Source organism: Scleropages formosus, chromosome 21, assembly GCF_900964775.1.
Source record: "Scleropages formosus chromosome 21, fSclFor1.1, whole genome shotgun sequence".
Classification (NCBI taxonomy): Eukaryota; Metazoa; Chordata; class Actinopteri; order Osteoglossiformes; family Osteoglossidae; genus Scleropages; species Scleropages formosus.
This window is the reverse complement of record NC_041826.1, coordinates 10,667,829-10,695,530: the sequence shown is the minus strand read 5'-3', so window position 1 is coordinate 10,695,530 and position 27,702 is coordinate 10,667,829. Positions and strand designations below refer to the sequence as shown.

Genomic DNA, 27,702 nt, shown 5'->3' with positions numbered 1-27,702 from the left:
CAGGAACAAGAAACGGGAGCCTTGACCAGACCGTCGCGCCCACACAAAGATATTTCATTCTACTTGGATTTCAGTCAGGATGTCCAACAGAAAGAAGCAAGCAGGTGGAGTTCTGCTGTGCCCAAGATGACGTCAGGCAGCAATATGTGCTGCTTTTCCTCTTACAGTCTTGTAACAACAGTTGTCTTGTACAGTCTTACAATTGTTAGACCGTAAGTCAAGTGACCCCACACTTCACCTGTCAATTATGGGCTAATTAATAATCCTGATGGTGCAGGACAAGCTTCAAAACAGAAGAACCTGTCCCTTTGCACACAGGAAACCTTCCCTCAACCTAGTTGCACATCCTCTTATAGTAATTTCCTCAGTCTCTAGTGTCTAGTCGGAACCTTTTGAGTGCTGCAGCTGAACAAATCCCTGCAGGTCCTGTTTCTACTTTAAGTCAGCAGGTGGCGTAGTGACTGGAGTAATCAACTTGCAGTCAAAGTTCAAATCCCCATTACTACTGTAGTGCTCCTTATCAAGGCACAAGGTACCCGGATCAGACACAGTAAAATTACCCAGCAGTAAATCAATGTAATCAACCCTATGTTACTCTGGAGGAAAATCTTTGGCTAAATATGTAAATGTAATTTCCCCCAGAGAAAAGTCAGAGTCTGTGTCAGCATCTGTGTCAGCAGTGTGTGTGTGGGGGGGGGGGGGGGGGGGGGGGGGGTCAGTATGTTGGGTGGTGTTTCCACACCTTGTTTCAGCACCACAGGCTCTGTGATCTGCTTCCCATTGACGTACGTCTCGGCCCCCTGCAGAGGTTCCAGGGTCACTTCCACTGAGAGAAAAGAAGGGTTTGTACATGAGCAAGAACAATTTAACAATGAGACAGAGAGAGAGAACAAGAGAGAGAGTGTGAAGGAGGGAGGGAGAGAACGGGAACATGGTAGAAAAACACCCCATGCCCTGTGGAGCACACAGATGGGAAACAGAGAAGCAGGATGAGGAGGAAATGAAACAGGATGAGGAAGTCACAGCAGTCAGCCCACAGTAATGGCATGGCTGATGTAAGGGTTTTATACCTGAAAGAGTCCGTGCAAGCTTTACCGAGAGAAAGAGAAAGAAAGAGAGAGCATTACGACCAGAGGGGTAAACCACTGTAGCGTACGGACACCGTGGTGCAATGGCTCTCAGATGGTTTACTGCTGCACAAATGTGTGTGCACACGCATGCATACCTTCCCCACTGTCATTAATGCAGCTGTGGAAGACACAGTGCTGCTCTTTGATGAATTGGCCACTCAGACGGATGTCCACGTCCTTCTGACCCACCCTGGACACACAGAGGGATAGGGATATACTCAGAGGAACAGCAGGAGCTCTCCAGATGACATTAAAACACACACCCACACACGCACACACGCACGCACACAAACTCTCACCTGGTCACCCCTTCCTTGATGTAGTATAACAGACACTCAGACATCAGGGGGTCCTCGTTCAGATTCACCAAGTGAGGTGTCTGGAAAGGCAAAAAAAATCAGTCACACAGGTGGGATACCTGTCCTCATGTATATATGTCCATTGGCAGGCTGGCGCCCACTCACCTTTTTAGGGGAGAAAACTCCAACTGTGCCCCCATCCTCACGAATTGACACACCCATCTCTGCCAGCAGAGACTCCCTGAGGACAGAGAGTAGTGTTAAAAGAGTAGGGGGGCCGGGGTGGTAAAACAGATGGGGGGGCACAGCTCACCTCTCTAGTCGGATAGACTCTGTCTTCCTGAGCTTTTCCTCCCATGTCTCGTTGAGCTCTGCTATGATTTTCTCAGTTTCCTTTAAAGAGGACACATCAGAGTAAACGGACTGGAGAGAGACAGACACATGCACACATAGTGGGCAGAGCGATAGGATGCTGAGGCACTGCACCTCCAGCCTCTCAACAGCCTCTTCCTTGGTGATGGCCTCTTGATGGTCTGGGTACACATGGGTCTCGTTGTCGGGGGTGGGATCACAGCCAGGGGCAGCCTGCTGCTGGGAGATATTCGAACCGGTATTGTCTGCGCTGGGGTTCAGAGCAAGAGTGGCTACACCCCCACCAGTCCCCTGTGTGTTGTTGTTCACCTCATAGCCTGTGAGCAGCGTAGAAAGAGAGAGATGGGGAGATGTGGGAGTACAGGTGGATAAAACACCTCTGAAAATTGCTTCCGATAGAAAGAGTCTAATTTGTGTGTGTATCTAGCTGTTTATATTACTTCATTCAGCAGATTATTTTCTCCAAAGCAACTTCCAATGAACACTATCTAGTGTTATCAGCCCATACCTTATCCACCCAAGGTGACTTGTACTGGTAGATACACTACTTACACTGGGTCACTCATCCATACATCAGTGAAACGCACTCTCTCTGCCACTCACACATTATGGGTGACTCACAGCCACCAATCTACCCGAACAGCATGTCTATGCACTGTGGGAGGAAACTGGAGTGCCCGGAGGTAACCCACACAGACACGTGAAGAACATGCAAAACCCATACAGCCCGAGTGGGGATCAAGCCCATGTCCTTTCACACCACTCAGGTGCTGTGAAACAGCAGTGCTACTTGCTCTGCCACCATGAGTCAAGCAAACTTACCAGCTGCCGTGAGGATCTCTGAACTCAGTCCCTGGGAGAAGAGCAGCTGTCTGAGGCGGTTCACCTCCTCCTTCAGTTCACGGATCAGCCGGGCGTTGGGATCCTCGTTGATGATCGCATTGCAGCGGATCTGTTTGGCCCGGTCTGCATACCTGGGTGGGGGGGCAGGAAGGGAGAAAGCATGAGGACAGGAGGACAGAGGATGCAGCGTGGAAAAGCCAAGGTGTTGCTGTGGTCCAGAGTACATACCGGAGAGTGCTGAGGGTCTCCTCATAGTTGATGTCGGCTGGACTGAGGGCAGCGATCATGGCGGTGCGGGAGTTCCCCCCTGAGGGACAGACACAGGGTGAGCCCTGAGTGAGTGAGTGATTGAGCCCCTGCACCACTACAGCCACTCCTCCTGCCTGTTACCTAAGTTCTCCTTCAGCAGCCAAGTCAGCACAGAGTCCCGGTAGGGGATGAAGTCAGATTTCTTTTTTTTGCTGTTTTGCTACAAAGAAAGAGAAAATCACAAATTTAACACATATTCAGGGCAGACTAAATTCACAATTCCATCATCATAATATCAGCTGATAGCATAGTGGTTAGAGCTGCTGGCTTCGGATCTGAAGGTCGCTAGTTCAAATCTCACATACCACTGCAGTACCGACTGAGCAAGGCCCTTACTCTAAAGGGCTCCCGTAAAATGACCCGGCTGTATAAATGGGTAAGAAATTGTAGGTAGTGTAACATTGTAAGCCACTTCGGAGAAAAGCATCAGATAAATGTAAATATTTAAAATGTAAACTGGCTCCTCCAGTTACAAAAAATTGTGGTAAGACTCTTCAAGGATACATACATTTTCAGGCTTATTTTCTTCACCGATCTGTTATCTAAAATTTCCGTGCATTGTGGAGCAAAAGCAACAAGCATTTCCACGCCCAGCAGATAGCTGAACATACCCAAACAGAACAGAAGTGTGTTTACAGCTCGTGTCTGGTGTTCCTGATATCTGGAGGTCAATGATAAGATGGTGAATGGTGGACACACTTGTGACACGAATGGATCAGCAAACAGGATTGAATAGGAAGTTGTGGCTATGTATTTATTTCTTTTAGTTATTTTAAATGAGTTTTCCTTCTACTGCAGTGTGAGGTTAACAAAAAAATACAAGGTGACAAACTAGTGTATGTACTTTTCACTTGCTTAATATGGGGGAAAACTTCAACAAATTTGTATGTAGCAATTATGAAACATATGTAAAGTGCTGTTTTCTAGATTGTGTGGGGCGTGGTGCAATGGGTTTGGCCGAGGCCTGCTCTGATGTGGGTCTGGGGTTTGAGTCTTGCTTGGGGTGCCCTGTGGCGGACAGGTGTCCCATCCAGGGTGTGTCCCCTCCCCCTTCAGCCTTGCGTCCTGTGTTGCCAGGTAAGGCTCCGGCTTGTTGCAGCCCCATGGTTGTAGACATTTTGTGTGTCTGTGTGTTTTCTAGATTAAATATGCCTATAGCACTAAAGTACTAGTACTTGTTACCATATCTACAAATCTGCACACAGTCCAGTTCAACACATCCAGCAAGTGGGGTAACATGAGAGAGTAGCTCTTCTCAATTCCATGTATTTCTGAATTATGAAAGTGTGAAGTAACTTTAAAAATTAAAATGTAAAATACAGCTTCCAGATGTTCCTAAGGATGCCGAGTGATGAGGACGAGGGAGGCTGCTCACCATTTCGGCAAGAGTGGAGATGACCTTCCCAAGAGTAGTGAGGGACTTATTGATGTTTGCTCCTTCCTGTAGGGGACGACAGGGAACACCCATCGCTATGTGACCCCATGGCATGTACAAAAGTTTGTATGGCTTACTGCATGACTAGAGTTCAATTGCCTTTATAAGCATTTCCTTTTCATGTATCAGATATAAAGACATATGTTTGCAGTTATGACTTTTTCCACTAATCAGTCTTTTTGTTCACAATAATGATTAAAATTAAGTGCCTGAAGAATCAAAACACGAACTAAAGACTCATTTGCATGTCTAGGTTCACATTCATATCACTTATTTAAGCTTCAAAGTTAGTGTAAAGATGATCATAAGGAAGTAATTCTCAGTCTTTGTGCCCTTTGTTCTGCATAATCTGACAAACTGGAGCTCTAGTTTTAAATCATTCTTAACTGTAAAGGCCAAAAACTTTTCACCATTTTCCCTGTTTGAAATGCAAATTTTTCATGCAGACTGAGTTCACAAAGGGAACTGAACTGCATTCACATAAAACAGATATAAATGTGGACTAACAAACATCTCAGTCCCACTGACCTTTAACCGCATGCCCTTTGCTCCAGAGGAATCTGCTCTTTCACTTCCTGCCAGGTCAACCAGGCTGATCTTGCTGACCTGGATGTGAGAGCAGAGCCGCAAAAGCAGAACAGTGAGAGCAGCAAAAGAACCACATCCACACAAGGGAAACTTCTCTTGCTTCTTTTACTTAAATGTGACACCTGAAAGCTTGCCTCCAAAGGCAGTGCTGCACTATGCAGTTATGCTTGAACAAGAACATCAGCAGTCTCCATAGCAACTGGAGAGGCCTTCAACAACAGCGAACACAGAACTCAGCCCCAGGGGAAAAAGAGCATCTCATTTCCTCAAGCAGGTTTTCCTTAATAAGGCATACATAAAGACTGGGGTACATGCATACACACGTGTACACTCAGATTACCTTTTCCGTGTCCAGGTTGGTCATCTGATCGTGGCGTTTCTGGGTGAAGACGATGGTGAAGACTGCGTGAGAGCGGCTGCTTGTCTCGTTCATGTTGGTCGCAGCCACCGTTCTAAAGGATGACAAGAATGGTGACTAAACAGTCATGCTACCATATTGCTCCAGGGGCCTTGTTACCCCACTGTACCTTTCACTTTTACTGTGCTCTGCCTGCCATTGTTAGCCCACACTACCTGGCCTTATTGCCGCAGTCCATAAGGTCGGCAATGTCATGGAAGCTGGTGACAGCCAGCTTGGACAGGTCTTCCACGTAGGGTCCCATGATGGGGTGCTCCCTCACTCTGAGTGTCCCCTTGCTCTTGGGGTTTAGTAGGTCCCGTACACGCTCGCAGTATATCTCCATGTAGGACACCTTGCAGGGAAGCCACAGCCAAGCAACAAAGGGAGTGCTACCATTAGCCGTTGCTCACAAGGTCCAGCCCACCACAAGGCAAGAAGTCCTTTGGGAGACTTGCGCGGGCAGTACACTCATAACAACAACACATCAATGAGCACAGAAAGTGTGCGTACAGACATGCAAGGCGTGCGGAAATGCATGGAATGATGGCTGACCAATAGGCAAAGAGTACTCACCTCAACAGAGAAGGACAGGTCAGGGCTTGCGTTGTCCACTGTGCGCTTAAACAAGTCCTCGCAGAGCTGGGAGAGATTGCGAGAAATGAGCAGGCCTTGACAAGCTGCTTAATAATTACATTTATAGATTATAGTGCATATGATTTATTCCACTGTGAAATACGGAAAAAACATGCATCTCCATTTATGAATTGGCATAACTGAAAGGAGTTTAAAGGTTTATAATTACAGCTGTATTTACCATTGCTTTCAACTCTTCTACTCTTAAACTTTTTCTTATGTTACACGTCACACGCAACTCCATTCCTCTGCTTGAACTACATTTCCCATCATGCAAGAGCACCCTAGCAACCAAATCCTTGCTGTACCTGGGGGATGATTCCCTGCTGCCCAGGCTCCTGTTTGCCCATCATGGTGTAGGACTTGCCCGCTCCTGTCTGTCCATAGGCAAAGATGCAGACATTGTAGCCCTCGAAGGCGTGCCTCAGCATCTCCTCGCCGATGTCCAGGTATACCTGCCGCTGGGAGGCGAAGCCTGGGTCCTCTGGCTGCAGTGGGGGGAAGACAGCGGTCAGAACCCCCACCATGTCTTTCCCTCCATGAACAAATCATACGCATATAACTGCTTATACAATCGGAGCGGTCTTGTCTGGAACCCATCCAAACAAGTAGAGCACAAAAAGCAGAGTAGACTTTGGCACTGAAGGGCGGGTCTTACCGTGGTGTGTGACCAATAGGAATAGTCAAAAGTGAAACTCTTGGGCATCTCTTTGGGCTGCTTAGGGTTGGAGATGCCTGCGAACAGGAGGACAGCAATAAGCGACATGCGGAACACATGCTGTTCACACAGTTTCATTTATTCAGCTTTATGGTTTTCCACATGTACCATCACCTCAAAGCCAGATGGCATCACCCACAAACACCATTCATACATAATCAGCAGACAGAATTTCATTTTAGTGCTCAACTTCCACCCTGTCAGCAATTCCTGGGGGCTGGGGCATCGGTAAAAAAGGGGGCAGTACTGGAATAGAGGTGTGGCCAGAAGTAGCTGTAACAACGGAAGGCACTCACTGAAGAACCACACTGTGCCACTCAGATGTAAATGAGCAGAAAGTACAGCAGCATCACTAAAACAGGAAAATGCCATTAGAGCTGAGAAAATGAAAAGGGAAAACATCTCCTTCCATTTCTTGTCTAATATCCAATTCCTTCTTTGTATTTCACTTTGCAGCTCTGACTGTATGCATTGTATTGGACATGTGCTTGACAACGAAATACTCCTTGCCTTTTCCATTTGTATTTGTCAGACAATGTGCATCTTTGGTAGCAAAAATTCAAATGTAGACTGGGGTACTGAATTTGAATTTCCTTCATGTGTTATGGATGTATACATTGCAAAATAGTGTTCCTGCATTTTAAAGAAGACATATATTTTATTTGAATTATGTCCGCAATACAGCAGTCCCCCCCTTATCCGCGAGTTCGCTTTCCGAGATTTCAGTTACCTGTGGTCAACTGCGGTCCGAAAATATTAAATAGAAAATTCCAGAGATAAGCAATTCATAAGTTTTAAATTGAGTGCCGTTCTGAGTAGCGTGATGAAATTTCACCCTGTCCCACCCAGGATGTGAATCATCCCTTTGTCCAGCGTATCCACACTGTATATGCGACCTGCCCATTAGTCACTCGGTAACGTCTCGGTTATCAGATTGACTGTCACGGTATCACAGTGCTTGTGTTTTTTTAATATAAAAAAAAACTTTATTTAAAAAATCTATGCTTATGACGACCTGGGCATTGGTCCTTAGTTTTCTTTCTTCTTCTATACAGGAAAAAAAATATACTGTATAGGGTTTGGCAATATCCACGATTTCAGGCGTCCGCTAGGGGTCTTGGAACATTATTTCCTGTGGATAAAGGGGGACTACTGTATAGATCCTAAACCTGGTGGGATATTCAATAGAGAAGAAGTGAACACCCACCTCTACTAGATTTCTAAAGTCAAAGCTGACAAAATGTGCTTTCTCTCCCATTTTGCAAACCCAGACTGTTGTGTCCATGCCAGGATGTGAACTCACAACCTTTTAGGTCTCATGTGTTTCCCCAGGCAGCCCACTGACGCAGGGAAGCTGTGAATTGAGGCTGGAAAGTGCTCAGCCATTTGGAGGAATTCTAAATAAAGACTTTGGCTGCACTCTTGCGCTGAGGCCCTGCACAGTGTTCACAGCCAATGGAATGAACAGGAGGCAGGCACCGAGGCATGCTGGGAAACGGCGCCGCCTATCCCAGGAAATGGGTGGGTGAGCGGGGGGCATCTACAGACACGCAATGCAGAACATATGAGGGCACGGGGGGCAAGGTGGCATGGTTCCCAGGACACGTGTGCTGTGTTGAGGCTTGTTTTCATGGAGATGGGATGAAGGAACGCACCCTGCTATTTTTAGTTAAGGGGCACAGCTGGCCTGACTCTCTCCCTCCCTTGCTTGCTCACTGGGGCAGCAGAGCAATGGGGTCTGGCTCCAATGCAGATACACACATGCAAACATGCAGGCGCCTACGCTGTTCCCACCCTCTGCTCCTGCTACACACTTGTGTGAACATAGCTGCCTTGCACGGGGAGATAGGGTCGCTACCTTACACACATGGACCTTAGGGCTCTGTGAGGTCAGGGACTCTCACACAGAGTGTGTGGAGGGAGAGGCACAAGGCTATGTGAGGGAGTGTGTTCACTACACACCAACCTCCCAAATTCCTGTGTGTACTACGCCCCCATAAAAGCACTCCCCTCCTCCTCTCTGGCCACCAGCGTTAGTGAAACCTGCCCCTTCCCTCCTTACGTCACAGGCAGAGATGCACACTGAATGACTGACTGACAGACACTCACACACAGAGTTATACAGAGGCACACAAGCTGGAGATCATCTTCCAAACAACAAACATCCAATAACATATTGAGATCAACTCCATGAACCCCAGTGACCCCACAAACCAATAACTAACAATTTTATTTTCTGAAAGGAGAAAAATGTTTTTCAGAGGAACTCTATGAAAGAAAAAAATCAAAGGCCAGCTAAGGGCATGAGTATGAAATACTGTTTCTATGCAGTAGAGTTTAACTCCAGTTGATGACACACTTACCAAGACATACAAAACATGGAACTGTATGGGATTCTCCTACTAATAACCAAAAGCCCAAATAACTGAGTGAAATCACTCACATCAAACTGACTACAGTTCTACCATTCAATAGCACAAACACATGAAACTAATCATACAGTAAGTGACTGTAGGAGAGACATTATGTAAAGCAACATTTTTATAGATTCAGGGGATCTGTAGTGTGAGTCTGTACTGGGCAAGGGATATGAAAACAAAAGACAAGCAAAGCCATTCTTCTGTCGTTTAGCGTTTGCTTGTTATGTCTACATGACTTCCATGTGATGACAGTCACCTGCTGTTTACCAGTTTGATGGCATTCTGGGTAAAATCCACAAACCAGGAAGAAGGGAACAATTTTGTTTTTTTTTTTTTTTAAGCGTTTCTCATCCTAGACACACACCATGTGTGCTTTATTATTTTAAGGGAGCAGAAACACTACACACTAGATCCAACGACTTGGAAAGGCTGATCGGCATGTGACACAGACTTCCAGGCACAGATCCTATCCCTTTCAAAAACAGAATTAAAATCCTGAGAAACAGCAAATAAGATCACCTGAAACAGAGATACGCAGCCATGGTCTCAGTTTTTTTGTATAAATTACTACTGTTTAAAAAAAAAAAAAAGAAAAAAAAAAGCAAGACCTGCAGTGCCATGAAGGCTGGAGCAGTGGAGGGTGAGGTACAAGGAACTGGCACTAATTCTGAGATGGGGGGGCACCAGTGACGTCAAAATGGAGTGATGCAGGACTCATAACAGTAAAAACGTAAGCTGTTTAGGTTGGATCAGTGTCAAGAACCAGGGACCATTGACAGAGAGCCAGGAGCACAAAGTCTCCACATATCACACTGGGGGAGGGGAGGGGGGGCTACCCATTTGCCTCCATTGTACTACAAAACCTGGGACTCGGCAGGAGACAGAGTCTAAGCAGCTCTTCTTCAATCGTCCTCCCTCAAAACACGGCACAGTCGAGTGAGGCCACAGGGGTGTGAGCTTTCAGCTCTGTTTTTACAGCCCATTGTGTCCAACGTGAGAAACGGCCAAGTGTGAAACCATCAGAGAGCTTTGTCCTGTGAGCCTTTTTGTTCACTTAGGGGGGAGACACCCAGATAGAGTGTCAGGTCTTCACTTTGTCCCACTGGCCACTGGGCAGAAACGTAGAGGGAGAGGAAAAGAGAATAAAACGATGAGAAGAGAGTAGGGTGTGACCTGCAGTCAGCGAGCGTGCAGAAAGTAGCGAACATAAACAGGCCAAAAAACCTTCCAAACCTTCCTCTCTTGCTTTTCCATTTTAACTCTTCTCATCCACTCCTTTAATATTTTCTTACCGAGATTAAACTCATAGACTATGGCTGCAAGCCTAACTGAATGGGCCACTTGAATGTGTGTGCGTGTGTGTACACATGCATGCTGTGTGGTAGTGAAGGGTACAATGGAGAAGAAGCCCTTTATCAGCAGTATGTAAATGTGAGAGGGGTCCATGTGACACCCTGTAGTACTCCTACACCGCTTGGTGGACATGATGAACACGTTGGGGACAGAGACCCTTCTGGAGTCCTGCTTCAGCCACCAATTCAACAATTCAAGTGCTTTACTGGAAGGGGGAATGGGGGCACGGGGGCACAGTGGGTTTGACCCAGTCCTGCTGTGTGGTAGGTCTGGGGTTAGGGTTTGAGTCCTGCTTGGGGTGCCTTGCAATGGACTGGTGTCCCGTCCTGGGTGTGTCCTCTCCCCCTCCAGCCTTGCGCTGTGTTGCTGGGTTAGGGTCCAGTTTGTCGCAACCCTGCTTGGGACAAGCAGTTTCTGACAGTGTGTGTGTGAAGTGCCTTACTGCAATATGTGGTAAAATACTTTACCACCCCTGGGTAAAGTGAACATAGCATTGTACAACATTGCCCCAAGATTACTGCCTCTCTCCACTGGGACCAGATCTTTCAGGTTTGGTGGTTATTTATTTGTCCTAGGTCCCCTCCTAAGTTCAGTTTTTCAGGTTCAAGTGAGGGGTCACACCTGGGAACCAGGGAGGAGGGGGAATAGTGCTTGGAAAGCTTGTTTAATATGTGATTTTAGTTGAATTTTAGTATTGTTGATGTTTAATACTTTTTTAAGGTGGTGTTTATTGATAATGATTTACTGTTGTATTACATTTTGTTTTTCTTTATAGTGTGATTTTAATATATGATATTCATGGCAGATACTGAAAGTCATGATTACTTTACTGGAGTCTGATGATTTCTTGGAGTACTGATACTGTGAATGTTGAGCTTTTGAATGTATCACTTGCAGAATTTCTAGTAGTCAGAAAATGACTGTGATGCATTGAAGCAAAGCTGTCATGATTGGTATCTGATGTTTGAACTGGTGTTTAATGTTTGTTTTTTTGATTATTGAATGTTGTTCGTATGATCTTGTCTTTTGAGTATATTGAGTTGCGTGTTGGTGTTGTGGTTGTTTTATTTGCAAATGTTAAATGGTGTATTTGTATAGTCTTTCTATTTTTAATTGGAGTTTTTTTTAAAAAAAAAAAATCTCCACAGTGCCCAGAAACACATCTAAACTTAATCGGACATTTCTTTCTGTGCACCCAAGAAACATCACCCATCGGGCATTTCTTCTCTGTGTATCCAAAACCCCACAGGCTGTTATTTTACACTGCAGCCCACAGGGGCACATCATCTGTTGGTCCCACCTAATCTACTACATGTGTGAGTGTCCAGTTCTCCTAAAGCAGTGGGGGATGGGCAGGACGGTGGGACTGCTGAACAAGAAAACAACTAAAAAATTAAGAAAAAACATGAAAACACAGTACTGATGCTGTTGGGGCAGCCATCATCCAACTGCAGGGGATCACTAAGTTCAAACATTATCACAAGACCCCTGGCTAAACTGTGATGTGGAACAGCTGGTGCATTGCATTCTGGGACACCAAACAAGCACACTTGTGCTACTCCTACTGGCTTTGCCTCAGTTTTTGCTTTCAACGGTGGGCTGACTTTGAAAATAACTCTGAACTGGGTTTAAAGGAAGTCTGATGGGGGGCGCTGGTGGAATAAGATAAAAAGAAAAAAACAAAATGTGATAAATCTTAAGAGCTGTAGTGATGTACAGAGGGGACTCTCTCAGATATATAAACAAAGCCCTTGACTACATGCTGTGCTGCTTTATTGGTCAGTGTTCTCCAGTGTTCATCTGTGGGGTCACATACCACACACACACACACAAACATAGGTAAAGGGGAATAAGGCAGGACAAGTAAGTAAACATCGTAAAAAGGATTCCTTGAATAATGTTCCAAACAAACGTGGAAAGAGGGTTCACTGTGAGGTGAACTTTAAAAAAACACCACTCAATCAGGCCATAAAGGTCTGCATTCTCAAGCGAGGACTTGGTCCTAGGTCCAAAGTGACAGTGTAGTAACTGTGGCTGGGTGAACTACCTCTGCACTTGACCTTGAACTGCCCACATTAACACCGACACTTTTCCTAAACTCATAGTATGGCTCCCCTGCTGTGTCACCATGTGACCTGCAGTGTGTAGCACACCCTCTTCCTCTCCTACATGCAGGTAGCAAGGGGGAGGCCTGCTGAAAATAACAGATTCTAAATAATTCTGCGCCCTCTTTTCCACTGAAATTTCATTTATCTATAATGTAAATTCAGAGGACAGTTCCAGAAAGGACGATTTCTGTGACTAGTGAAAGAACACATTCCTTATTACGAGAGTCAATGAGAAGAGCCGTTACTCACAGGTAGAGTTATCCTGCATCTGAATAACACATTTGGCACCTCGACTGACTTCGCGAGAGTTGAAGGGCCGCACCCTCACTGCCACCTTCACCGAGGCGCCCGTCATCTTGGTCGTAGGTTCAGCAACAGGGTGTTTGGCAGAAACCCCGAGGAGGCGTGAGGCCTGTGTGAGCAGGGAAAGAAGGTCATTTCTGTATTTTACTGTCCCACCCAACAAATATACCACAATGCTCAAAGAACAGCAAGAGAACCCAGCTACTCTGGACACTAATTTAGTCAGTTACGGCTGGGATGTATAATGACCTGGGGATCCCGAGCTGTCCTCAGTCTAACATGAACATACTATTTAGAGAGATCAGGTGTTCTGAATTTCCAGTGAGCAGTTTTTCAATGTGTGAAGTTGAATTAGCGCAGCACAACCTGTCCAGAAGCCTAAAGTCTCAATTTCCCTACTTACAACACAAATGTACACTTACTATTTACAGTGAGTACAGGAGTGGTTCACTCTATCCCCTGAGATGAATTCCTGTCAGTTAAACAGAACATGGGGAATGAAAAGGAGCTTTGAACCCAGGTGCCGGAGAACCTGAGCTCTCCAGTCCAGTCATTTTTGCACACTATATAATTCCCTGCTTTCAGTAGAATTAGACACTGTTTAATTGCTGCCAAAAAGTGAAAGCAAAAATAACAGGCATTAGTAAATGATTAGAGCTTGTGAATGAGGCCAATCCTTCACAATAAATTCATATACTGGTCACCAGAGGAAAATAACTGGCTTAACTGTGAGCAGTCCTCCAGAAAACAGTGTTAAGATCACCACACAGATCCAATGGGATTAGAGCTCTCTGTGGTCAGGGTTGAAGGTCCCAGGAACAGAGGAGAAGAACTGTGTAACACACAGACACATAAATGTGGAAATGAGTGTGAACATTTCATGCTACGTCCTGCTTTCACCATCATGAAGAACGGCATCAGATGGAACTTCCTGAGATGTCACAACAGGCCGACTCAAGAAGACGGTACAGATTAATATCCTTAAATCACCTATATGTGCAAATGTCTGTAAGAATTTTTTTCTACATCCATATATTCACAGGTATACTTTATTAAACTAAATTATATTTATTTAATTAAATTATAATTTTATTAGAAAGTTTTATACTGTTTTGGCATGATGTTAAACAGATTCTACTGACAGTTATTTTCATCCATCCATTACCAATAACCACTTGCTCAATGCAGGGATGTAGTGATCTAGTGCCTATCCTATAAGCACATGGTATGAGGGCCACCAGTCTGACACAGGCCAATCACACACACATCACCCCTATACATAATGGGCATATCACAGTCAACAATCCATCTTAAAAAGATATCTTTGAACTGCGGGAAGAAACACAAATGAACGTGGAAACTCCACGGACACTGAGCCAGACTCAAACCCATGTCCAAAACCACAGTCCAAGAGCTGTGAGGCACCAGTGCTACCTGCTGTGTCATTGGGTCACCCCAGCTGACCAGAACAGTGGAAACATTATTGAGAGGTGAGAGCTTTCTTTCAGCACACACTTCTGGATCCTCAGCCAATGGCTCCCAGGAGTCCCAGGCTCTGACTTTACCATCTTACTTAGTTGTTATGTTACTGTCTCATCGCTCATTGAAAGGGTAGCACACCTGGCAGGACATCACTTCTTGCAGTCAGCAGAAGTGACTCCAAAACTTCAAACTGCCCCCCTCGCTTTCCACCCCCGACCTCCAACAACATCCGTCTGGCAGATGGTGGCACGATGGGGAAAAGAGCAGCCACTGTCTATAGAGCAACCGACCCACAATGCAAAGCGGGTAGCTGCACAGTCCTCACAAGTTGACAACGGGAGGATTGTGTGTCCACACAGAGAGAGAGAGAGAAAGAGAGAGAGAGATAGCAGAAAAAGAAGATGAGGAAAGAGCAAGTGAGGAGGTCATTACAGGAAAAAAAAAAGTTCCTGTTGCCATGGCAACATGGGAGGTGCTCCACGTAGGGAAGTGTGCAAGCTGGCAGTGTTCACTGCATCTTATGCCACAGACTTCTCTGCACACTGTATCTGCTGTGTAAGATGACTTCAGCACATGACCCTGTCACATATCCCAGTATAGAAACAAAGGGATTCAATGAAATGTGCCTCTGCAGCGGTGGGACACCTTGGGTTAGACTGGTGATGTGTAAAGGGTTGCAGGAAACTCGAGACCAAGACAGCATGGCACTGCAACTGGAAACACTTTCAAAATGTGTTTCAAAATTATTATTATTTATTCAATTATATGATGATTTTCTCCAAGGTGACTTGTAATGCTAGTATTATATACCTCCTTACACTGATTTACTCATTTATATCACTGGGTAATTCTCACTGTATCAATTCAGTGCAAATACTTCTTGATCAACGTTACTACAGCAGGAGGTGAGATTCATATCTGGGTCTTTTACTTGCAAAGCAGTAACCCTAACCGCTACACCACCTGCTGCTCAGTAAATAAAAAACAGGTCTCTTGCAAATGGATAAACAGCCCCAGCTACAAAACATGGGTAAGAATCAGAGGTATGAGACTCAAACCCATGGTTGAAACCATGAGCTACATGGCTTGTTTAAATGGCGCTCCTCTCAGCATGATGCTGAATTTGCAATGTGCTGCCCTGCAACGTGGACTCAAGTCTACTCTCGGCTCTGGTCTCAGCACTCGCAGAGCCACAAGAACATGGTGTCCACATTCTCTTCGATGGGACACCCCTGTGGAGCCCCAAAAGGCATTCTTGGACAAAAAGGATTTCCTGACCCTTGAAACGTATCTGTTCCTCCTTGCTCAGTGCTATGAGGAAGTCCAGTCTTGGTGAGGAAAGTAAAAGTGAATTTTATTCTTTTCCTTTTGTTGGCCGTAGGCATTATGTCCAGTCCTGTAACAGCCGTGTGTGTGCGCAGCGACATTTACAGACACACACACACAGATGGAGAGCCGTAATGACTTACACCCAAAATAAGACCTGCCCACCAAATGCAGAAACAGTTGCTTTTAGACCTGTTAGCACATTGTGGACAGGAAAAGCAGCATGGTTTCCACTCGGCATATTGCTGGAGTTCCTGAAGCATGTCACACACACCCTCAGCCCACATCACACACACCCATGGCATTCCACGTCTCAGCACTGACATCTTGAGAACCTCCATATTTTGAGTGTACACTCTACTGTAACTGTCCATTATTTGCAACTGGGTAGTATGTTAGCAGCCAGACGCACCCGCGTCGCACTTCCACAGATTGAGACAAATGCTTAAGGTTCTTCAGGTACTTCCAGTATTACTGGTTCAATGAACAGTTATATAAACAGATAAAGAGAGGACACACCAGCCAAAGGCAAAGACAAAGACAAGTTCATTTAGGATGAAAGAAAAATCAACCACCACAATGTGTTTGTTCATTCAGAAACCTGGTGAAGGGCACAGGCACAGTTCAAACCTCAGCCTGGAGTGCAGGCCTGCCCTCATCGTACACCATCTCTTTAATCCCCCCATGTGGCGATGAAGCCACACCTCTCCCTCCCGAAATGACTGACATTGGGCAGAAATGTACCTGCACCCAAGACAGGTGCTTCCGACAAGCAGGCGCGGAACCCGGAAGGAGGTCGGTGCCATGAACAGACAAAGTGCCATGAAACACAAGGACTAATCCCCACTGTACTGAGGTCAGAGTGTGAGCGCGTGTGCACACACACACAGAGACACACGGTCTGTAAAATTCAGTTAAAAACACTCACTGAAAAAACACATTCCAATGGAATAATAACAGCACAGAGAGACAAGGCTTAAACAGACATCTTTCACATCTACACAAAGAAATACGTCACATATGCAGACAAACAACACACTTTGCCAGCTGCATATTCATGGCTATGGGCAGACATGTAATTATAGTTAGCTACAACCATATGATCTTAGACCAGGTTAGTCACACTGTTCTGGTTCCTTCTTCCTAATTTTAATCATCTTGCCAGATTAATATTTTAAATGAAAAAAGAAATCCAGGCTCAGCACCTTGATTACAGGCACAACAGCAGGACCATTCTGGGGATACAAGGAGATACAGTATATACCCTTTACTACTGCACCACCTACTGCCCAATGATGTGATATTATCCATGACATCATTGTAACAGTAATCAAATAATGTTCATCTGTTCAAGACAGTATTTTTCATACAAAATTTCCAAAAAAAATACAAAGGCAAATGCTATCACTGGAACAAGCTAAATGAAGTATTTAGAAAAAAAAAAGAAAAGAAAAGAAACTTGTTGATGCAGAAACACTTTGGTATATCAACCTCCTAGCAAATCTGAAAAGAAAATTTAAACTGAATGTAAATGAAAGTCTCCCATGTCTCTAATGGAACCAAACCCGATTCTTATCTGAACCATCCTCAGCCCTCTGTGTGTCTCTAAAAAACCATTAATTCTTTGTTTTGCAAACTTAAATGTATGTTAGCCTTCAGAGTTGGATACACACACAGTGAATCTGGACTCTGAAATGCCAATTACTTCTAAGGCAGGGAAAAGTAAATGTTTCATAGTCACACAAAATGACAAAACTCGAGCAATTATTGACCAAGCAGGCACCGATCTCGATCTAGACGGACCTTGACCGTAGGCACACAAACACACATCTCACCCTGCCTTGGCCCTCTCAAACATACCCAGATCCCTGTTCCGCCCAACATAGTTCACATAGCACACGTATTTTTTGCTTGCTGGGGCAAATTGGGCCTCCAGGAGCACAGCGTACTCCGAGCAGCATGGGGTGACCAGTCTCGTCATCATGCTCCCCCCTCCACTGGCTCAAAGCAGCCAGGATGGATTGCCTGTTCACTCAGCGCACAGCCTGGATCCAATCATACATCACTAACAGCAAGCCGCTCTGTCCCCACAAACGAGAGGTTCTACCCATTATACACATCGACAATGATTGCGAGATTTACAAATTATTACTACTGCAGGTGGTCCCCGACTTACCATGGTTCGACTTACGACTTTTTCAACTTTACGGTGGTGAGCAGATGACAGACATTCAGTAGAAACCATACTTTGAATTTTGAATTTTTCCCGGGCAAGCGATAGACATCTCCCAGTCTGTCACGCAGAGGTGTGTATTAAATGCATTTTCGACTTACGATACTTTTGACTTACGATAGGTTTCGCGGAACGTAACTCCATTGTAAGTCAGGGACCACTTGTAATTATTATTATTATTCATTGATTCATTTAGCTGACACTTTTCTCCAGAACTACTCAGTATGTAGTACTACTTACACAGATCTACCCATTTGTACAGCTGGGAAATTTTACTGTATAAATTCAGGGTAAGTACCTTGATCAAAAGAACTACAATCATGTCCTGCAAGAACTTTGTGATGCCTCTAACTACAATGCCACCTGCATAACATGTTCTTGCCCCTGCGGATTGCAGCATGTGTGTAACACTTATCACGAGTTCTGCAATGCCTTACTGATGATGTAAGCATGCCAGACGTAAGCCGAGACGTCTGTTTTCCCTACCCAACCCCCCACCCTGCAAATCTCTGTGCCCATTTGACTCCTTGGCAGCAGCCCTTCACCTCCTCCCAGCTCCAGCCAATACACTAAAAAGTGGAAAAGGAACTATGTCAAAGGAGGGCTGGTGTTTACAAAAAGCCACAGATATGCCCGACTACTTTTTCTACCATTTTTTTGTTTTACAAACAGCAACACACAGGTAGAGAGACAGCACACCAAAAAATTGCTCAAAGTCAAAGGTTACAGCATTTCATACGTATAACTTATTATGGACTAGTATGTTCCAGAAAGGTGTCTACACAGTGCACAATTACACTGCACTGGCATGCAAATTAAATGTACATTTTTTCAAGTGCAAGAAATTTAAACATTTTATTACAGACAGAACTTCAGGTGTGGATCATAGCATTGAAATACATATCCTTGCCAAGTATGTAAGACTAATCAGCCTGTGCTCCATGACATCAGCAAAAAAGGCATTTTGGTTGTGGTTTAACAAAAAAAATTACGGAGACAAATCTAAAACTTTGTGTTAAAGGTTTATTCACGGTTGGGTGAACCCCATCCCCAAGACTTTATCAGATTCCCAGAATAAAAGGCTTTGCATGTACTACCCTTTCTAGCACTGTGTTTAAGCTACTGCCACTTATCAAAAAATCCAAGGAATCATTGTAGCTGTTTTTACCATAACTGGTAAAATTTACTGTCCTTAAATGTAAGTGAAAAACATTTCAAAGAAGCCAGACAATCAAAAAAGAAGATGCAAACAGAGTGGTGAGATGAAACATTTACAGATCCGCAAGAGGTGAGCCTTGATAACACAGAACGGAACTCCAGGTCACCGTGCTTTGGGAAGGGTGGAACAGCTGCAGCATGGGCCAGTCCCTTAACACATTGTTCTTGCCATGATTCCTCCACAAGTCAAACCTGGAACACTTCCTGGAGTTTCTTTGTTCAAAGCTAACCACACACAGACACATGGACGACTCAGCTCTCTGTCTGGGCTGTCAGAGAAGAGTGGAAGTTTTTACTTGGAGTTTCTGAAAGTAACAGCATGGACTTGCCAACTTACACTAGATATTGTCTCTATTAACAAGGAAATATTAGAAAAGATCATTATTGTTGACTATATACTAAATCCTAAATGCAAATAATTGAACAAAACCCCAAAACAAGAAAGGTATGTGGTGACTTCTAAATCTTAATGAGGGCTCAGAGAATACAGCATTACGAGTAAAAACTCATGTAAACTGGGTGTCATGGCCACAGGAGGGTCAGAGTAGAACTCAGCTAAAAAAAAAAAGAAAAAGAAAACCACACAGGCAACAGCAACTTCTTCACGCAGGTCAGGATATCTTGTGCACCGAGGTTCTCTCGAGAGGAACAGCCACCTCTGAAAACACTTTCAACTTCACAGAATGAGTCAACTGGAGGGTGTGGAGCACTGGACTGTGAGAGACGTACCGCATGTCAGCACTGTATTAACTAGCTCAGACCTTCTCCAGGTGCTATTCATTCATTTTTTTTTTTTTTTACTCATTTAGCTAACACTTCTCTCCAAAGCAACTTATAGTTGAGGTGTGTACACCAAGCTATTTACAGTGATTTACCCATTTATACAGCAGGGTGTTACTGAAACAAGAGTAAGTACCTTCTTCAAAGATACTACAGCAAGAAGGATTTAGAGCGGGGCCATTCATGTGTAAAGTAACGACTCTAACCAGTATGCCACCTACTGTCTGACTGTATGTGAAGGCACTAAACTGTGCTGTGGAAAGGGTTACTGAAACTCCTTGTGGTTCCAGCTGTGAAAAGCAGTCAGTTTAGTCTAAAATCGCACTTTACGCTGATAGGTGACAAATCCATGCTTAACCACATGGACAACTTCTGAGTGCTCCCTAGAAAAAAAGAGATGATTACAGCCTCTGCCGTTTATCATTCACGTAGGACAGTCATATCTAACATAGGTGACAGTGCGGACACAGCACCTGATCATCTCAACCAGTCGCAGCAGCTGAATCACGGAGCCCCAGCAAGTGAACAGTCATTCAATCTCTGTGGCGTCACAGCTGCGCGTGCTCCACCACAAGGGAGAGGATGTCTGGGAACCGGGAAGGCCGGGAGCACTCGCATCTGCGTCCAACCACTGGAATGCAAACCTGTAATTAAAGTATGCTCACCCTGTAATAGACCCCCATCTGCTGTCCGTTCCTACTGCGTTCCAAAAAGACGGAGTCACAGATAGGCAGAGAGCAAATTCCTTTGCCCTGTACACAGACACACACAGACACACGGCACTACAAAGAACTTTCCAGGGTGTAATTTGGGTTTCCTGGTTTTGTCGCTAAAGCCTGTGAACACTGCACTGGTGTCAAAGCCTCTGCAGTACTGCCTTGTTCATTCTCGTTAAACCCTGTTCCTCCACTGGACAAGCCCTGGTAAACCTGGTAAACCCCTCCAAAGTGTGGGCTCCATGAACATACTGTAAAAAACACATTGTGCTGTATGAAGATATGAGCCTGGTGGATATCACTGTCCTTGTTTTCCTGGACTATCGGAGGGACTCGGTGAAGTACGTATCCAAGACAACTAACAAAATATTGTGGAACGCCAACAGCCTCCTGCACTATTTATACGCGGCTGCAGGACTGAGAGAGACACTCAAAGGCTGAAAACATAAGGAAAGCAGTGAGTGTGTCTCAGCCTGTAATGTGATTTTTCACTTAAAGACATTCCAGTGCATCAGTCATGCTTCAGTTTTGCATGCTGACTTTCAGGAAAAATTAACTGCTGAAAAAAATTAATATGAGGAAGACCACTTTATTGCTATAACTTCGTTTAATTAAACAAATAGGGAATAAAAAAAACAGACAAATATTCTTGATTTCACCGCATCGTTTCAAGGCAGAAGATAAATATTTAATTGTCACCACTTGTGACTTACGGTCAGACATGCCACCACAGACAAGGGATCTGATTTCAGCAGAAATCCTGCACAGTAAAAACAAGGGGCCCCAGTAACGTTTCAACATGGAGTTTGAGGGGAAATTACCCATATGCCTCTGCAGGAGAGAGGCTGCTCAGTCTCACGGCTTTGCATGTGATAAGAGGATCACGTTATCAACTAGAAAACAAAGATGGCAAAATCAACAGTAAAATAAAAACTTGTGACCCCACTGGGTGACGTAACCTCCAAGACCATGGCCTTAAAAAAAAGTCAAGTGATACGTAAATGATTAGTGCAAACATCTTCAGATCTTAGCTTAAAGGTTCACTGTGGAGGTGTGATGTAGCGATTGTCTCAGCTGCAATAATTTCATCAATATCTAATATCAGAAATGATGCATGTCCATGAGATCAGCCATGGAATCACAAATCGTGTTCAAATTTGGGAAGGAGGGCAGTATAGTGACAAATTGCTGAAAGTGAATCAGCAAGGTAACAAAGAAGTGCAAATCCAAATCCAATTATTTTTCTTAATGTAGGCTGACTTGGGGGGGCTGGCATGGCAGAATTGGCCAGAGCCTGCTGTCTGTTGGGTGTGGGGTTCGAGCCCTGCTTGGGGAGCCTTGCGGCAGACTGGTGCCCATCCAGGGTGTGTCCCCTCCCCATTCGGCCTTGCACCCTGTGTTGCCAGGTAAGGCTCTGGGATGCCACGACCCCACTCGGGACGAGCGGTTGTTCACATTGGTTGGATGACTTGCGACCAATCGGCAAGCTGAAATGAATGTTCTCTCTGACAACCCCAGCAACATCTGAAAAGCTGCTGTAGCTTATGTTTGCATCAAAAGGGAAAATGGGACACATACCTTCAGGCATGATTGGATTAACCCTAACATCAGTGTGAAGAGTCATCTAATGCCAACATAATGCAATAGAAGTTTTCCTTTGGTGTATGCCTACAACACAATGTATACATTTCAAAAGTCCACTCATGGGAGGTCCACAAACTAAGTCTACAGGTTCTCAGTTGTGCTCATATGTAGTGGAATGAGCTCCCTCTGTCCCTTGGAGCTGCTGAATCCCTTTAAGCTTTCTTTCTGAGAAACTCCTCTCCTAATCTTCTAACAGCTCCATGAGTTTGCATCACACCATCTGTCACAATCACCTCTGTATTTCAGTCTTAGTTATATATCTCATGTCCTGTCTTCACATGAAGATGTTCACCTGTTGGTTACACACCTTTTTGTTTACAGAGTTCTATGTCGCTTTGGAAAAATGCATCTGATAAATGCATAAATGAGACAAATATTTTGTCTGCTACTGTCTGTCTCCCTATTAACTAAAGAAATATTAGAAAAGACTATTATTGTTGACTGTATACTATATCCTAAATCCAAATGACTGAACAGAACAGCAAGATAAGTAATCACTCTTTGCTTACTGTGACCCTGCAAGTTTATTAGATCTATACATATTAGAGTGTTAAATTGATGTCTTCTCCAACACATTTCACTACCTCTAGACCATGAGACAAAAGTCTTTATATGAAAATCAACAACCAGTAGAGCACACACAAACTACAGTGTAGAACCACCAAATGGACAGATGGAATTGTTTAAAAAAAAGGGTCAGCCAGAGGTGTAAAAACCCTGTAGCTTTGATTTTGTGCATATTCGTGGAATTCCTTGGTTCTCTATTTCATACAGAATGTATAAAATCAGGAAGATGAGCAGATAGCTGGCGAGTATTACCTTTGCTTCTCATTGACCTGACTGAACTGTTGATCAATACCTCTTTAAGATAAGAACACTCAGACTGAAACTCTAAAATATGTGCTTTTCATGATCCGATTCTTTCCTCCATATTCAAGATGAAACGTATGTCCCTTACTTTCGGTCAATGCACTGATGTTTTTGGTGGACCTGAAACTGTCTTTATTTCAAAGCATCTCCAAGGGAGCTCAAAGGATGAATATTTCCCACCGATATCAGCAGATCACAGTCAGTCAGCAAGTAGTCACAGAAATCCAGATATTAGAGGTGACTTTTGATTGTTTGGTGGCCCCACCTTCACTGGATCATGAGACAACTAACTCTGCTGAAGGTCATCTCACTGCAGAGCTCTGTTTGTTTGCTTACAGGTATTTACACAGATAGCTCGTCATGCTGTAATAGGGAACAGTTCCGGGTTGATCAGAGAAACACATGAGATGAAAGATGTTCACTTAGACAAATGTGTATGAGTGCAGCGCATACATACATGGACACACACCCCCAACATAACTCAATGTAGGCTCATCTGCCCTTCACACGGGCCCCAGGGCCCTTATATGGTACTACATTTAAAACCGGGGGGGTAGAGGGGCTCTTGTCCCTAGAGTCAGTTTCATAACACCTGACATGAGGCCACAGAGTCGCCATGCATCTGTCATAGAGTTCAAAAGACACACTCGCGACCGGCCCTTGTTATGCCGACAACAGCGCAGATCAGCCGACAAGTGTACGACAGAACAAACCCAGTCGCTTCCTGGAGATCACCCCATAATACAAAATTCCTGTTTTGTTTCCAAAACCAAGTGTGGCTTTTTATGAAAAAAATTTCCCTACCTGTGCATACAGTGCTTGTGAATGCTCTCACTCCCCCCCCCACACACACACACACACACACACACACACACACACACACACAAATCTGCAGCAGGGCCTTCCCCGAACCCATAACTGCTTGGTATTTTGAAGGAAGGTCGGCCATTGTGTGGCACTTTTGTGTTAGATGGAAAAAAGGCACCAAGACTCATGTTTTCCTGTTCCTCTGATTTCTGTCCCTTTGGAAGACAGTCGGGTGGGGTGGACTTTGGAATGCTGCTTCAGTGTTGACAGGTTTGAGGAGCTCTACAGACACTATTAAAACTACACAATGTAGACATGTAACACTCACAGAATTCACACTGTGGGCAAACTGTCAGCATCACCAAAGAGCGGAAACAAAAATGAGTTTAACAATAAATACAACTGTCTTCCTTAGTATTTTCAATCGTTTAATCAAATGACTCACAGTACTTGACCCTTTTATTCAGCTGGGCAATTTTTACTGCAGCAGTTCAGGGTAAGTACCTTGATCAAGGGTATTATAGAAGGAGGGATGCAGTTGGGGATCAAACCAGGCACTTTCAGCTCAGCAGTCCATGCCCTTAAAAGCTTTGTTCTGTCAGGCCAGCCCTCAAATTTAACTCAGTCATGTGCTGAAGCTACAGAAAATATGTAATATCAGGAAAATATGGTGCAGAAAAAGAGAGACAGACAGAGAGGGACAGAATACAGCAATGTGTCCACACAGGAGGAGATAATTGAGGGCCTTTTTTGTCCAGCTTCCAGCCATCTTGCCAGCTGTCACAAATCGAGCCAGAGGGTCTTGTGTCAGGCCTCTTTGTGAACCCCCTTGACCGCACCACATACCTCCAGCCTCTCCTTCTGCTAAAGATAGACACCATCCCCCAGCCTCTTCCAGGGCAATCCTCCACAGACATACACACACACACACACACACACACACACACACACACACAAACATGGGGAAAGCTTTGGTGTCCAACAGAAGTTGCCCAATTCTGAACACGTTTTTTTGAGAAACCACCTACGGAGACCGCTGTCACTCAGTTTCCTGGTGGCACACGACAGTCTGGACTACAATCCAACAGCCTGCCCCACGCAAGTTTGTGGCTCAGGTTATGGCAAGGGTTCAGAGCTCACTATATCATATATCTAATGCACACCTCACCTGGGTCATTAAAGCACTAAAACCCAACTTTAATGTCATAACAATGGTAGCAATAATAACAACAACAACCTCGGTCTATATAGCTCACTCCTTTGGTGGGACACAAAGTAACTTTACACTGATTTATAAAGGAGGAGTATTTCTTATCAGCTACACAGAGGTGAGTACCTTGTTCGAGGCTACTACAGCAGGATTGTAACCCAGGTACATCAGATAGGAAGGTGACACACTATTAACCAGTACGCCCCCTATGGTCTCGGGTAACAATAGCCTAATAATACAAATTTTTAAATGGGGGGGGGAGGGAAACCTCACATTCGGTTCGTGTCCATGCCATGGCACTAAAAAACGAAGGAACTGAGTTATGAGGCAGGCAGATTCGTTAATGAGATAATTAATAAATGTGTTAATTAGTTCACCGGCTGCTTAATGAGTTGTTGGCCTGGCTAATAAGTCACTACTTTAATTAGGCCGTTCTGTGATTGGTTAGTTAACTTGCGCAAACAAAGGCCTAAAAATCCCCTCCTCGCGGACTCACCTCTTCCTTCAGCGGGACTCTGCGCCGCTCCTACAGCCGGCTCTGCCCCTCCACATATCCTTCGGCCCTGCCCGGAGCGCTTACACGGATTTATTAAAACTGAAGGGATGCTTCCGCACGGGATCCCCGGGCCTCTCCTGCTCCTTCGGCTGAAATCCGCGTCTCTCCCGGCGGGAGAAAAGTTTGGTGGGGCGCTGGCTCGCTCGCTGGGTCTTCTCGAATCACTAGACAAAACACAGCTGCGGGAGACTTAGTTTAAAAAAAAGCGCACAACTCCGTCAAAAAGTCCGGGCAGAGATAGACAGTTGAACTAAAGCAGTGAAAGCGTGGGGACAAAAGCCCCACGGGCCGGGCAGGAGAGGAGGCAGGCGGCCGGCCGGGCTGACGACGGACAGGCGGACGGACTCTCGCGCACGGGAGAGACGGAAAAAGTTTTAAATCTTTCATGAACGGACACGCGCGGTGAACTCCACTCCATCGGCAGAAAGGGGAAACTTCACATCCCGACAAGTGATTTCACTAGTTTTAAATATGAAAGGAAAGGGGGGGGGGGAGGAAAAAACTAAAAAGAAAGTATTACTAAGAGAGCAGCTGCCGGCCGCCGCGGTCCTTGCTCGCGGGCCCCCCCCCACGCAATCCCGGCGGCGCAAGCCGGCCGCCGTCTCCCGCGTGACGTTGGCGCCGGGCGAGCTCACCCGGGGCCCTTTTTTTTTTTTTTTTTTTAAAGGGCCAGTACGGTTCAGTCAGGCACTATAAGGGTCCTGGTTCAAGTGCATGCGAGTGCACTGTGCATTAATATAAATGGGCAGTATTTGCATAGTACTTAAAACAGTCGCCTTGCACTTGAAGCCAGGTTTGAATCCCATCTCTTGTAGTACCTTTTTTTTTTTTTTTTTTTTTTTCTTTTCTTTTCTCTCCCCCTCCTCTTTCCTTGCCTTACTTGATCCAGTAGTACTTTATAAACAATTATTAGCGTAAGTGCTCCCTGTAAGACAGTGGTTGTAGCAGCAGGTGTTCCCGCATATCATGTGTGATGAACACGTTTTTAATTAGCCAGCTATACAAATGGGTGGTTCACAAGAAAATGATTACTTATTATACTATGGGGGAACCTGAACAGCATCTGTTTGGCGTGTGGGAGGAAACCGGAGCACCCGGAGGAAACCCACGCAGACACGGGAAAAACGTACAAACTCTACGCAGACTGGGGGATCGAACCCACCTTCTCTCATACCACCCAGGCGCTGTGAGACAGCAGCGCTCCTCGTTGTGCCACCGTTCCGCGTTTTAACGTGAATTTAATCATGTGTACAGGCACACATGATGATGTACTATACATGCCCATCTCTTTCCGAAGCAGTCTAGGATCTGTGATTTCACAATGGCAGAATAGCCAAGCCTTGGGATTCGAGCATATAACAGTCTGTTCAAAACAGAAGCGTCCCCCGAGGTTACTCTCCGTGCGTCGTGAGACATGTTTTCTACGTATTTCTCAATGTATCTGGGTCTATGTGGAGCACATGGAGGAAGCAAGGTGCTTCCTGTCCGCTCGCGTTCTGCAGTCGGTCGGGATACATGAGCTGTTCTGTGTGTGTGTGTGTGTGTGTGTGTGTGTGTGTGTGTGTGTGTGTGTGTGTGTGTGTGTGTGTGTGTGTGTGTGTGTGTGTGCGTGCGCGCGCGCGCGCGGTACTGTGGAAAACCTCGTACCCGCATTTCACAAGTCCACATCTATTCGCTTTTCCACGCAGCCTGTTTATTTTGAACATTTTTGCTTAAAACAAAAAAGGAGAATGCCAAATGTATGTTTAGCAACACTAAAAGTTCTTTACTCGTAATCGCACGAATTATTTCGATACCCACTTGCGCAAAACGGTTTAATGTCACACGGAATGCACAGTACTGCTTATTCATGTGGACGTGGTGCAGATGCGGTCACAGAAAAGACGAAATAGTGTTTTAAGGAAATGGTACGCTGACCAAATAAAGTGATCGTAATATATCATGGTTAA

General features: G+C 45.0%; 1 protein-coding gene across 3 annotated transcripts in view; it reads right to left on the bottom strand.

Annotated features, from left to right (window-relative positions):
• The window catches only part of kif1ca (kinesin family member 1C, a), a 32,488-nt gene extending 6,152 nt beyond the window's left edge, over window positions 1–26,336 (bottom strand). Inside the window, exons 1-20 of one of the 3 annotated variants that reach the window (XM_018729013.2) lie at window positions 25,694–26,336; window positions 13,639–13,743; window positions 13,334–13,383; window positions 12,858–13,020; window positions 6,668–6,744; window positions 6,318–6,497; window positions 5,950–6,015; window positions 5,550–5,728; window positions 5,317–5,428; window positions 4,917–4,994; window positions 4,329–4,394; window positions 3,035–3,113; window positions 2,873–2,951; window positions 2,624–2,775; window positions 1,916–2,118; window positions 1,743–1,822; window positions 1,595–1,670; window positions 1,430–1,509; window positions 1,226–1,320; window positions 743–826 (exon numbers count right to left, since the gene is read on the bottom strand). In XM_018729013.2, coding sequence (XP_018584529.1) covers window positions 743–826; window positions 1,226–1,320; window positions 1,430–1,509; window positions 1,595–1,670; window positions 1,743–1,822; window positions 1,916–2,118; window positions 2,624–2,775; window positions 2,873–2,951; window positions 3,035–3,113; window positions 4,329–4,394; window positions 4,917–4,994; window positions 5,317–5,428; window positions 5,550–5,728; window positions 5,950–6,015; window positions 6,318–6,497; window positions 6,668–6,744; window positions 12,858–12,963 — 1,792 coding nt within the window. In that variant the 5' untranslated portion in view covers window positions 12,964–13,020; window positions 13,334–13,383; window positions 13,639–13,743; window positions 25,694–26,336. Of the gene's footprint in view, window positions 1–742; window positions 827–1,225; window positions 1,321–1,429; window positions 1,510–1,594; window positions 1,671–1,742; window positions 1,823–1,915; window positions 2,119–2,623; window positions 2,776–2,872; window positions 2,952–3,034; window positions 3,114–4,328; window positions 4,395–4,916; window positions 4,995–5,316; window positions 5,429–5,549; window positions 5,729–5,949; window positions 6,016–6,317; window positions 6,498–6,667; window positions 6,745–12,857; window positions 13,021–13,333; window positions 13,613–13,638; window positions 13,744–25,693 lie in introns of those variants that run through there. The other 2 variants (XM_018729012.2, XM_018729014.2) reach the window with 2 other exon arrangements.
• Between the last annotated feature and the right edge of the window lie 1,366 nt (window positions 26,337–27,702).